The sequence below is a fragment of the Pteropus vampyrus genome, unplaced genomic scaffold (assembly GCF_000151845.1).
Source record: "Pteropus vampyrus isolate Shadow unplaced genomic scaffold, Pvam_2.0 Scaffold67, whole genome shotgun sequence".
In the NCBI taxonomy this organism is placed as follows: Eukaryota; Metazoa; Chordata; class Mammalia; order Chiroptera; family Pteropodidae; genus Pteropus; species Pteropus vampyrus.
Genome location: NW_011888848.1, coordinates 6,462,827 through 6,477,074, shown reverse-complemented (window position 1 = coordinate 6,477,074; position 14,248 = coordinate 6,462,827). Strand labels below are relative to the sequence as shown.

General features: G+C 33.4%; 1 protein-coding gene across 1 annotated transcript in view; it reads left to right on the top strand.

The window, feature by feature from the left end:
* The window catches only part of BANK1 (B cell scaffold protein with ankyrin repeats 1), a 285,835-nt gene that overhangs the window by 70,570 nt on the left and 201,017 nt on the right, over positions 1-14,248 (top strand). The window contains 2 exon segments of the mRNA XM_023531394.1: positions 71-209; positions 11,668-11,872. Coding sequence (XP_023387162.1) covers positions 71-209; positions 11,668-11,872 — 344 coding nt within the window.

Here is a 14,248-nt window from a genome sequence, read left to right as displayed (position 1 = left end):
AATGTAATGGTGATTTGGTTAATGTAAACTTTTTCAAATACTTAATTGGATTATATTTTTCATTTTATAGAATCCTGGTGAAATATTTATTATTTTGAGAGATGAAGTAATTGGTGATACTGTGGAGGTTGAATTTACATCAAATAATAAATGTATTAGAATACAGCCAGCCCTTTGGAATAAGACAGTGTGGTGTATGAAAGCTTTAGGTAAGAAATGTTTTATGCTTTAATAACTATAAAACATCTTCCTGAGTTTCTTTCAATACATTTATGCTAAATGGTTTCACTTCCCTACAGAAACTAATATCGTTCTGCAGGTGTTTCCTGTGTTTAGTTCTCACATACTGAGGTTGTTATTATTAATCTGGATTCGCAAAATATGATGTGTAAACTACGAGAAATTAGCTTGTGTACTATATGGTGGAACAACAGCCAGTAACATCTCATGTTTTTATATATGTCAGCAGAGAGCACTTTAATATATGTCAGCTATTAAATATGGAACTAAAATTATTAATTTTAATGTAATAGGATTAGCAGATATTTGGTTTTTTATTAATGGACTTTGAGTTCTCTCTCTCTCTCTCTCTGTTTATGTTCCTGAGTATATTTTTGGTTGTTCTGGAAAGCATAAATATTTCTCACTATTTTATCATCATGGTGCCATTTCTATATATAATCTTTCCCTCTTTTCCTTATTTAATTTATAAAGCCAGCCATTTCATTACCCAACTTTGCTTTGCTTGCAGTGTGATAAACTTTATCAGATTAATTCCAGATGGAATATCCACACACTTGCCACAATAATTGTACAGAAATCAAAATATAATATATTAATTTCTGAATATTTTGATATAGATGTAGGAATACTTGATTTTTGAATTTATGATATCTTTTTATAATCGGAGAACAAAGTTATCTTATAAAAGTTTGTAAATGCAAACTTCATAAAATATTTTAAAATAAAAGATGGGCAGTCTTAAATTTGGAAATATAGTAAAAATATTTAAAATTAAAGAGTATGTCAAATACATCCTAGGCCTTTTTCTCCCTTTTAGAATGTAGCTATTATGGAGTAAGTCTGTTTACAGAGCATCTATACACCTTTTTTATTGTGTTAGGCAAATCATGTGTCCCCTCTATGGATGTCCTTGCACAGCGGAGGTCAGAGTTGGATTATAGGAAGGAAAGATTCCACACAAAGCACTTATAAATGATTTTATACATCGATTCCTGTCATAGACTAGCATATGCAGATGTGAGATGAGAAAGATCTTTCTCTGTTTCTTTTCTTTCTCTCGCAAAGCCCCTTACTTCCTTGTGCTGCATTTTAAAATGATTTCATGAATAATAATTTCTAACTGATTGGTTTTGGAGTTTAAACTAAATCTAGTTAAGTAAAATCACTACAGCAAAATCAACTTTGAAGATTAAGAAGTACTTAGATAACATTTCTCAAATAGCAAAACAAAATGTGAAATACAATTATTCACATTATGATTTGATGGTCAATTTACCAAGTAGCTAAGAGCAGTGCAAAGAATAAAATATGTCAAAGTTCAAATGTTTTTCAGGAAAGCAGAAAACTAGTATTCCATATTTTCCAATATATACCAGACCATAATACTATCTATGTGGTTGAACAGCAAATTTGTAGTAAAAAAATAAAATAAAATAAAAAATCACTATTTACCAGTTATTCTAATTGAACCTCTCCAAGTTATTCTTTCAACTGGTGTGTTCTGTAAATTAATGAGAGATTTTCTTGTGAAATGTCTGTTATGTGTGAAGATGGGTCTATGAAAATACATAGGAATATAAAGGGGATATGCCTCAGAAGAAATGGCCCCGGAGTCTTATTTTCCTTGCCTCATGGCACTGTTTCTTGAAATCTTTTGAGGCCTAGCAAGAACTACATTTTAGGTCATGACCCAGTACATATGCATAAATACATATTTAAAACAAAGGTTTTTAAATCAATAGTTAGACTAATAGTTTTAGCCCTGACATGTAAAAAGCTTGGCTTTTGTCACTCCCATTCTTACAATAAGAAAAAGATGAACATACTGAAAATCAGTGACTTTTCTTCAACTCATCGGAGAACTAAGCTTGCAGAGCAAACCACCATCTCAAAACCTGGAATGAAAGGTAAATCATCAGAGTGCCTTCCAAGAGCTGCTTACCTGGAGCAGAAGTCTCTAGAGCCAGAAACTGCTGGGAATATTTAAATGACACTTTTTTTTTCTAATTTATTTAAATTTTTTATTTTTTATTTTTTTATTTTTTTATTTTTAATTAAGTTTATAAGGGTAACATTGGTTAATACAATTACATAACTTTCAGGGTACATTATCATTTGATATCTGTATGTTCTACTGTGTGTTTACCACCCAAAGTCCAGTTTCCTTTAACTACCATATATTTGATCCCCTTTACCCACTTCACCCTCCCCCTAAACCCTATATCTGACCCCTTTACCCCATCTACCTTCCCCCTCCTCCCCAGCCCCACTAGTAACCACTTGTATATAGTCCTCTGGTAACCACTAGTCTATATTCCATGCCCACGGGTCTCTGTTTGTTTGTCCTGCTCATTTGTTGCTTTTAGGTTTATATCCCACATATAAGTGATATTATGGGATTTTCAACTTTTTCTGTCTGGCTTATTTCGCTTAGCATGGTTATCTCAAGGTCCATCCATGTTATCGCGAATGGCAGTATTTCATCTCTTCTTATGGCTAAGTAATATTCCACTGTATATATGTACCACATATAGTGGGGAGGGGAAAATTCTACCACAGCAGAAGCATTTGTGAAGTCCACAGCCAAGAGACGCAGGCTCATTAGGAGACTGAAACTTAATCACAAGATTAGATGGCTTCTCTTCCCCACAAGCCTGACCACAGAGTTTAGTATAATGGCAGTGCATTACAGTTGCACGTACTGCAAAATGCAGACTCTTTCTGAAGAGAAGTGCTTAGGGAAGCACGAGGTCAAGAGGGAAGACAAAAACAAGGACAAAAGAGGAACTTAAAGCTTCTGGTACCAATAGTTACAGCAAACATTAAACACAGCCCAACTCTTAGCTAGATTACTATAAATTCTCACCACATGCCTACTTCAGTTCTTATATCTGACATGCTGTGTCTGGTTTTCAACAAGAAATTACAAGTCATGCCAAAAGCCAAGAAAAAAACATAGTCTAAAGAGATAAAGCAAACATTGGATTAGATTTAAATGTGACACAGATGTTGGAATAATCAGACAAGGAATTTGAAATAACTATGATTAATATGTTAAAAGCTATAATGGAAAAGTAGACAACATGTAAGAACATATGGGTAATCTAAGCAGAGAGAGAGAAAAATTCTATTTCCTTTCTTTTTTTTTAATGCTAGCCAAAACCTACTAAATTCATATCATGATGTACTAGCAAGTCACAAACTGCAGCTAGAGAAAGTATTCTTTATTGCTGCACTGGCCTTTATTGTAGCCACTGGCCAAATCTGGTTATTAAAACTTTAATTTATTATAATTAAACAAAATTTAAAATTCAGTTCTTCAGTTGCTGTAACCATAGTTCAAGTGATTTATTAGAACATATCCATCATCTCAGAAAGTTCAATTCAATAGCACTGCCTGTACAATAGACTTCCTTTTTTTCTACATCAATTTTGGAGTAAGTGCCCAGCATGCTCTTAAAGGCTAGTGATCTGTCCAGAATGTGCACATAGCCAAAGAAACACTTAACTAGTGGCCAAGAGAGCTGTTATTCTGTGTGGAGCCATTTACTGGGGAACTTTAGACAAGTCTTTTGATCATCCTGTGCCTCAATTCTCTTGTTGATAAAATAACTTCTCTATTTACATTTCAAGTATTCACTTATAGGATGTTTGGAGACAAGGTATATAAGATACAAGACAACACTTAAATAGACATCCAGCTGAGGAACAAAGTGTCAATCTCTCCAGCAATTCCCTTAAAACAAGGAGAGGTTTTTCTGGAATAACCCGCCTTCAGCTTCTGGATGGGGTGTGGTAAATCATTTAAAAACTTCCTTCTCTTCCCTTTAGGGAAGAGAATTGAGGGGGATATCTTTAAAAATATTGTATACCTCATATTGCCCCTCTCTTCTACTAGTCTTCTGTTTATATTTCTTGATGTAAAAGCCACGAAATTTGTCCCATTTTGCCCCTGGGAAATCATGCTCAGAAGAGCTCCTAATTCTATGTCACCTCATATGTAATCCCTGTACCCACTGGTGGCTTCTAGGGCAAGAAGTGGATTCAATCAGCATCCCACATCATCTCATAGTAGTCCATACAGATTTAAGTCTTTAAAACACTTATCTGTACTTTTTGAATACTGTTAAAATATAGGAATCAAAAACTAAAGTGGGAGCATACCAGGAACCCTTCTCTACTCTCAGAATTCTTTTGAATAATATTGATGCATCAGGTTTAGGAGATCTCCATATGTCCAATCTCTTTTCAGTCTAGAAATATTGCTCACATGACTTGATTTCTGATCATCTGACTAATAAGTTAATCAGTCACATGACTTAAAATTTTGTTTGCTTTCTGTAAGTGTTCTCTTGTGATATATGACCAGAGTTTCCTATACTAAGTCTGGCTGGCATTGAGGACTGGTATGGCAGTTTTACAATATTGCTCAGGACACAGGCGTATTTCTACTCACCTCTCCATAGTTTTTAGTGGCCATATTCATCATGGAGCAAGATGGTTTCTAAGACTTTTGCCATCACACCTCTATTCCAAGCAATATGATGAAGCAGTTGTATGCTGGAATAATTTCATACTGGATTGAAAGAGCCTATTCTTCCCTACTTCATATTCAGTGATATCATATTAAACTTCTTGGGCTGTCATAACAAAATATAACAGACTGGATGTCTTAAAAAACAGAAATTTATTTTCTCGGTTCTAGAAGCTCAGAGTCTAAGATCAAGGGGCCTGAAGTTGGTTTTTGGCAAAGCCTCTTTCTTTGGCTTACAGACAGCCACCTTCTTTTTGTCATTCTATGGCCTTTTCTTTGTGTGTCTGCACTTGTGTTTTTTCCTCTTCTTATGAGGATGCTAGTCTTATTAGATAAGGGCCCGAGCCTTCTGACCTCATTTAACCTTAATTACCTCCTTAGAAGCCTCATCCTCAAATACAGTAATTAGGATTGGGGCTTCAATATGTGAATTTTGGGGGGACACGATTCAGTACATAACACTTTGGTAGCTTGAAATCAGCCATGGTGGGAGTATTTATGCCACAGAAATTTGCAAAAACTATAAATAGAGGCTTTTTTTTCTTTCTAGAGAGGCAGTTTATTGGCACACCACTGGGATAAAGAAATGAAGGCCTCATTAAATAAGAAGGTTTCTGTAAGACACATCTGCTGATGTCTCATTAGTCAGAGCTTAATATGAGATCCTATGTAGCTGAAGGGAAGAATAGGAAATCTAGTGTTTTTAGTTGGATAGAAATGTGCTCAACAAAAACAAGTCACAGTCTATTTCTAAAAAAAAGAAGACAGACTTTGGGGTAGGCAACTGGCATTTTATGTTGGAGAAGGGGACCTCTAAGACCAACTACTCTAATTCATTCCTTTATTTGAATACCTCTTCCTAATCATTTAAGTGTATGCATGTGTGTACGTGTCTGTGCATCTGTGTGTGTGTTTAGTCTCTCAACATTGACACATATCAAATACTCTGAGGTCTCCTTACAGTTCTCATAAAGAACTCTCAAATTTCTCTCCAACCATCCAAACTCTGTGTCATATTAATGTTCTTTTAAAATGTATGTTTTTTTTCTAACTTAGTAACAATTCAAAGAAAAACAAAATTATATTAAAGTACAATTATACCAAACAGAGAAGAAACCCTAAGATGCTCTTTTTCTAAATGCTCTTTTTCTTTCCCTTTTGACACACTTCCTGTTTTCTTAACCTGTTTTCTTAATTTGAGAAAATATCTTTTAATTTTGCATTCTCCCTTTTCCTTTCAGCTCAATAAATTGATACACTTATAATTACTTTGTTTTCTAACAATTTTACCTTCCTGATGGCATCCACAGGTTTCTCTACAACAGAGACTGTTTTATGCTAAAGGAATTGAAAGTTTCTATAGTCCCAGTTTACAGCAAAACTTGTAAAAATACACATGAAGGCTTTAAACTAGAAAAATTAACTAGTTTTTACTAAAAAGGAAGTGAGTATTCCTCTGGTACCTGCAGCTCAGCCGGAAAAATATTTTACACAGCAGGGGGATGACCAATTAAAAGTTGAAAGGAATGTAAAATGAATCTACCAAGATATAGAATCTCTTTATTAATTAGGAAAATGTGTTCAGAACAATGTAAATTATAACTATATTTTATTAAAAGAGCATGCAAAATACTTTAAGATGTGCCAAATATTATACTGAATCTGCTTTTAACAATAACAATAAGAAATTTTTCTACATATCATAATTCAGGAAGATGATTTTAACATATGCAAAATTGACATTAATTTTAGACATGACCAACGTTTCAGAACTACTGGTATTTATTTAATAATAATGATCTAATCAAAAAAGATTTATGTTAATTTCAGTTCCCATGGAAACAATAGGTGGGTTCACTTTAGGTTTACCATGTGGTAAAGAGCGAAAGGGACACAGCTTCTCAGACAATGAAAATACAGAAAATAAAAAGCTCTTAAATTAATGGATTTTTGAAATATCTTTTTCATAGAATTAGAGAATATAATTCTGACTGTTCAGAAATACCTTTGGATTATATTTCCCACAAATTATTTCAGTCTGTCTCTCATCTGGAAGGAAAGACCTTTTAAATCATGGAAATAGAGAAGGTTGATGAAAGACACTCAAAGAGCCTAGAATTTCAGATTTGAAACAAATACCTTTTTTTTTTTTACCATTGCTCCTCTGTAAGTGCGTTTTGTTGTGTATCTATGTCTGATGTAGGCAAGGAGTTCTGCTTTTTTTCTTCCATTGTAAGCTTTTTTTTCTTCTTTATAGCTGACACTCAATACCCTTGCTTGGTTTGGTGATTTTGACCAATGTTCGTGTGTATTTCCAGTGTTAAATGTGACTTGCCTACTTTAGATAATAAATGTCAGAATTCACTTTTCCTCTTCTATTCAAGTCCTTAAAGTAATTGATTTTATTTTTATTGAAGAGCTGTAAAATGTAGACATTATAGTGACCAAAGTTAAAATGCTCAAGCTGCACCGGCTATCATTCACAAAAAGGCCTATTCAGTAATACGTTATTAAGGAGGGATTCCCAAACAGATGGCTCCATGAGCAGTCCTCTTTGATATACAGGTGGAAACAGTAATTAGGTTTTAATAACTGACATTCAATATATATACACAGCAAAGACAGTGCTCCAAAAGGCTTCTCTTTGGAAGATTACTCCAAAGTCAATGTCATTAACCATAGGTCTAATGGCAAAGTTTCGAATCGACTAATGACTCAAGATATCAGAAATAAATTAGCTTATTTTCATGTTAGACTCTAAAGGAATTAGAGCATTTTAAGTGTTCTCAATGGAAGAAACAGCAAGCAAATCTCTCCTTTTATCTCTCATGATTCATCGCCTGAATTCTTTTGGAAAGTTAAAACCACATTGTAAAACTCTTAATCTCTTTTCTGATAAACAATATCCTCTTTCAAAATCACCTTTATGAAATCCATGAAATTGATTTCACTTTACTGTAGTAACTTCAGAACCCCCTTTACTATATGTGCATAACTGTAGCTGACGAGACATACCTTACAACTTTCAATTTTTTGTTGTAATTTCTCTTTCATTGTCAGATATCAGATAGATATCTACTTTGGGAAGAGAGAACTTTTCTACCTTTTTTTTTTATAGTACAGATTAAGTGTCGTGGGAGTATTTATGCCACAGAAATTTGCAAAAACTATAAATAGAGGCTTTTTTTCTTTCTAGAGAGGCAGTTTATTGGCACACCACTGGGATAAAGAAATGAAGGCCTCATTAAATAAGAAGGTTTCTGTAAGACACATCTGCTGATGTCTCATTAGTCAGAGCTTAATATGAGATCCTATGTAGCTGAAGGGAAGAATAGGAAATCTAGTGTTTTTAGTTGGATAGAAATGTGCTCAACAAAAACAAGTCACAGTCTATTTCTAAAAAAAAGAAGACAGACTTTGGGGTAGGCAACTGGCATTTTATGTTGGAGAAGGGGACCTCTAAGACCAACTACTCTAATTCATTCCTTTATTTGAATACCTCTTCCTAATCATTTAAGTGTATGCATGTGTGTACGTGTCTGTGCATCTGTGTGTGTGTTTAGTCTCTCAACATTGACACATATCAAATACTCTGAGGTCTCCTTACAGTTCTCATAAAGAACTCTCAAATTTCTCTCCAACCATCCAAACTCTGTGTCATATTAATGTTCTTTTAAAATGTATGTTTTTTTTCTAACTTAGTAACAATTCAAAGAAAAACAAAATTATATTAAAGTACAATTATACCAAACAGAGAAGAAACCCTAAGATGCTCTTTTTCTAAATGCTCTTTTTCTTTCCCTTTTGACACACTTCCTGTTTTCTTAACCTGTTTTCTTAATTTGAGAAAATATCTTTTAATTTTGCATTCTCCCTTTTCCTTTCAGCTCAATAAATTGATACACTTATAATTACTTTGTTTTCTAACAATTTTACCTTCCTGATGGCATCCACAGGTTTCTCTACAACAGAGACTGTTTTATGCTAAAGGAATTGAAAGTTTCTATAGTCCCAGTTTACAGCAAAACTTGTAAAAATACACATGAAGGCTTTAAACTAGAAAAATTAACTAGTTTTTACTAAAAAGGAAGTGAGTATTCCTCTGGTACCTGCAGCTCAGCCGGAAAAATATTTTACACAGCAGGGGGATGACCAATTAAAAGTTGAAAGGAATGTAAAATGAATCTACCAAGATATAGAATCTCTTTATTAATTAGGAAAATGTGTTCAGAACAATGTAAATTATAACTATATTTTATTAAAAGAGCATGCAAAATACTTTAAGATGTGCCAAATATTATACTGAATCTGCTTTTAACAATAACAATAAGAAATTTTTCTACATATCATAATTCAGGAAGATGATTTTAACATATGCAAAATTGACATTAATTTTAGACATGACCAACGTTTCAGAACTACTGGTATTTATTTAATAATAATGATCTAATCAAAAAAGATTTATGTTAATTTCAGTTCCCATGGAAACAATAGGTGGGTTCACTTTAGGTTTACCATGTGGTAAAGAGCGAAAGGGACACAGCTTCTCAGACAATGAAAATACAGAAAATAAAAAGCTCTTAAATTAATGGATTTTTGAAATATCTTTTTCATAGAATTAGAGAATATAATTCTGACTGTTCAGAAATACCTTTGGATTATATTTCCCACAAATTATTTCAGTCTGTCTCTCATCTGGAAGGAAAGACCTTTTAAATCATGGAAATAGAGAAGGTTGATGAAAGACACTCAAAGAGCCTAGAATTTCAGATTTGAAACAAATACCTTTTTTTTTTTTACCATTGCTCCTCTGTAAGTGCGTTTTGTTGTGTATCTATGTCTGATGTAGGCAAGGAGTTCTGCTTTTTTTCTTCCATTGTAAGCTTTTTTTTCTTCTTTATAGCTGACACTCAATACCCTTGCTTGGTTTGGTGATTTTGACCAATGTTCGTGTGTATTTCCAGTGTTAAATGTGACTTGCCTACTTTAGATAATAAATGTCAGAATTCACTTTTCCTCTTCTATTCAAGTCCTTAAAGTAATTGATTTTATTTTTATTGAAGAGCTGTAAAATGTAGACATTATAGTGACCAAAGTTAAAATGCTCAAGCTGCACCGGCTATCATTCACAAAAAGGCCTATTCAGTAATACGTTATTAAGGAGGGATTCCCAAACAGATGGCTCCATGAGCAGTCCTCTTTGATATACAGGTGGAAACAGTAATTAGGTTTTAATAACTGACATTCAATATATATACACAGCAAAGACAGTGCTCCAAAAGGCTTCTCTTTGGAAGATTACTCCAAAGTCAATGTCATTAACCATAGGTCTAATGGCAAAGTTTCGAATCGACTAATGACTCAAGATATCAGAAATAAATTAGCTTATTTTCATGTTAGACTCTAAAGGAATTAGAGCATTTTAAGTGTTCTCAATGGAAGAAACAGCAAGCACATCTCTCCTTTTATCTCTCATGATTCATCGCCTGAATTCTTTTGGAAAGTTAAAACCACATTGTAAAACTCTTAATCTCTTTTCTGATAAACAATATCCTCTTTCAAAATCACCTTTATGAAATCCATGAAATTGATTTCACTTTACTGTAGTAACTTCAGAACCCCCTTTACTATATGTGCATAACTGTAGCTGACGAGACATACCTTACAACTTTCAATTTTTTGTTGTAATTTCTCTTTCATTGTCAGATATCAGATAGATATCTACTTTGGGAAGAGAGAACTTTTCTACCTTTTTTTTTTTATAGTACAGATTAAGTGTCTGGTCAGTCGATGTGGTAAGAGGAAATTTCAGCTTCTTGATCCAATTAAGTATAAGATTGCTTTTGTTGGCTTTAAGTTTCTCTAAGTAATATTATAAAAGATCCTTTAACCTCTTCAGGAGGTAAAGTAAAATTAATGATTAAACGTTAAGAATGTTTAAATATTCAAAGCTTCATTAGGCAGCTAAGGTTAGAACTGGCTTCTTGATCTTATACTTAAAGGCTTATTCCAAACTCCAGTTGTTTGGGTGACAATCCTCTTTGAGAATTTGGAAAATGTTTCTGTAACAAAGTAAGTTTTTAAAGTGTATTTTGAAAATGAATTTAAAGAGCTAAATTTTCTTTACTTTTGATACAATAAAATACAATGACTTTCCTATTGAAATGACTGAATTTGAAAGAATTGTTTTTCTTTCATGGAGAGCCCAACATTCTTAGTAGACCAACTCTGCTGGTATGTTAGAGCAGAATTCACAAGGCAGTATATCAGTCACTTTAAACAGGTTACTCACAAGAAGATTTTAGATAAATGTGTGGTGTAACCAGTACTTAAATAGCAGGGTATTGAATCTTGCCTTCCCAAGGGTTTTTCATTATAATCAATTGAATAAAAGTTCTATAACTTTAGTCAACTCTACTTTTTCTCTTTCCAAACATGATTTTGATAAAATTGCCTATAATTTACAGAAATTTTCTTCATAAGAATAATAACGAATGTATAATTTTTTTCATAAACAACTTCACTATTCTAAATTCTAAAATATTATGTAAAGATAATTATAGATTATTGTAACAAAATCTCCATTTCCAATCTGGAAGGTTAATAAAAAAGGAAGTTAGTGGTTAGGGAGAAAAGACTTACGCTTTGCTTTCATCATATTTTTATTATGTATTCTTATCTTGTAAGGTTTTTTTTTTATCAAGTCTAAAATTGTGCATTCTATTTTGTGGTTTCTAACTTCTAAGGATAAAAAAGAAAACATTTAAGTGGTAGAAGTTGCTAAAATTGTTATAAATTCTTAATGACCTTCTTCAAGTTCTCTAAGAGATATAATAATGTAAGACATGCATTATATACTCAGCTTCTAACTCCTGTTTGTGTTTCATAAGATTTTCCTGCTGGCTCTGTCAATGTCGATGTCTACTGTGATGGCATCATTAAGGCCACAACTGAGATTAAATACTATACAACAGAAAAGACTATGAAATGCCTGTTGGGATTGGCAGATCCAGGAGATGGTGTATGCCAGGTAAGGGGATCTTTCCATGAAGTTGATAATGCGCTAAAGAGCTAATTTTGAATAAAAGAATGTATGCATGCCTTGGTATAAAGCCTGTATGTTGGTTGAATAAGAATGAATTACTGATCAATAGGAAGGGAAGAAACCGAACTCTGTAGTACAGAGATGCAGATGAATTAGTTTGCTTAAGTCAGACATTCCAGATAATGTCACTGGAAGACAGGTTACCCATTACAAAATAGCTATTTTACTAGGCTCATTTTAAAGCTGTTACACAGCAGATAAAGACGGAAGAATTAAAGAGAAGTCTTGAGAAATTAATTTCCCCTTTATCCAGCTCTGGACAATACAAAATAAAAGTCAGGTCATTTGATGCATCGAGGTTAAGGAATCAGGCAAACCAAGAATACCACCAGAAAGAGAACATGTGATGTTAATCTCGAAATTGTTATTTTTCATGTGGAGATGTCCAAACTCAGTGTATGTTTTTCTTAGTTTCATTTATTACTGTTATCTGATAGTGAAAATTCTTGCTTTAAATTAACGATGTTTATTAGGAAATCTAGAAGGCTAAAATTTTCTGGGAAGTATACAGAGGCATTTTTAAGCCCCAGGTTGCTTTCTGAGTGTGACAAACTATTACTCAGCAATGATGAAGTGGTGAGGGATTTGTGGTCTTGAAGAGCCCTTGTTTGGGACATTTTCCAGTGGATGTACATGCTGTGAATGTCCTGCCCTCATGGATTTAGAATATAACAATTGCATTTTGATTAATATTATGCCATTAGTTTAATTTCTGCATTTTATTTTATCTGTTACCTGACCCACTTTCACTAGAGAGAAATCTTGCTTGATATGGAACTTTTATTCTTTATGTGCTTATTCCATCAAATTGTCAGAGTGAAATAAATGTCATTTCTTTTTATAGCTACTTGATAATGAGAATTATAACCTTGCTTAATTGCTTATTTTGTGTGGAAGGGGGAGGGAGAGAGTAGGGAGAGTAGAGACAAAAAAAGAGGTAGTTGAATGAACAATGTGATCTTCAAATGCACCGCAAAAAATTCTATAAGAACTTGTAGTAAAAGCAACAATGATAGTAAAGTTGACAGGTTTTTATGAAGCCTTATGTGTTTAAGCTAGTTCGGAATTGGAAGTTTTGTTATTTATTTTGTGTGACACATTTTTCTATTAGAGTTCTGCTTTGTGAGTGACATATTTTAGAACAATGGAAAAGGTAAAAATGTCTTAGAGAAGGACAGGGAGTAAAATACTATTTGTCAAACTAGAGAATCTGTGGACATTTGACAAAATGTCTATTTTGTAATTGTAAGCAAGAACAAAAAAGTAATATACTGAAATACAGATTTATTTTCTTGTGACAAGTCTACCATTTCTTTTACTTAAAAATATATTCACTACAAAAAGATTAGTAAAAATGATACATTGCATTATTAATATACAGTCAGCATAGAAGTAAAGTAGTCCCCAAAACACATTTTTGTGTTGGTTTTGCCTTTAGGGAGGAAAAAAATCCTTTGTATATAGTGAACATTAAATATAATTTATGACTCTTGGACAGTTTTTCAGAAAGCTGTAATATGTAAGTTATGATTTCTTCTGTAGCTTTGAGTGAATAAAACCTTTTTTGCTTGGCTTTTAGATAACTAGAAAATACTCTTATTTATTTTCATCCTCAGTGTCAGAAATGAGAGGTAAGGGTTATGAGTGTGTCTTAGGATGTCTTCCCTCCACCAAGCCCTGGTGGTCTAGTGAAAGGAAAAATGTTGGACAGTCACAACTCGATTTGAGCTTCTGCTATCAGGAAAGATCCACTTCAAACCTGTGGTGCGAGTAATGAGAGGTAGAATTATTCTAGCATGGTGACAACAGACCACAGTGTAAGAAGAAACACTAAGAGATTAGGTTTCACATATACAACTTAAGAGAGACAGGCTAGAGATTTTGCTCCTATCATCAGGGGACTTAGATGTGTTATGAGATTAGATCAAACAAATTTTGAAGCAGATCTCAGACCAGACTGAGCTATGCTATCACACACCTAAAAGAAAAAAAGGCTGCAATTCAGTCAGACTCCATTGAATCTTAGATCAGGTTTGACATGAGATTTGGACCACATATGTTATCCCCACTATGAATTCATTAAGATGATGAATGGCAGACTCTACCCTTGAGTCTGAGAGAAGAAAGAAGAAACCAGTGGGGCATTTCCTTTTGATGTGATTTAGAGGTGTTTGGCCCTGAAGAGGTGTCCCAGCCCACACTGCTTCTCCTTGCACACACGTGGATTTTCTCCCACATAGATTATATTTTTGACATTTGGCTTTGCTCCCACAGAGATTATATATTTTTTAAATTGTGTAAAAACGTTGGCTTTTCTTTCCAGCATAGAGCATTACGGTAATTGTTTCATGTGCTTGCTGTGCTAT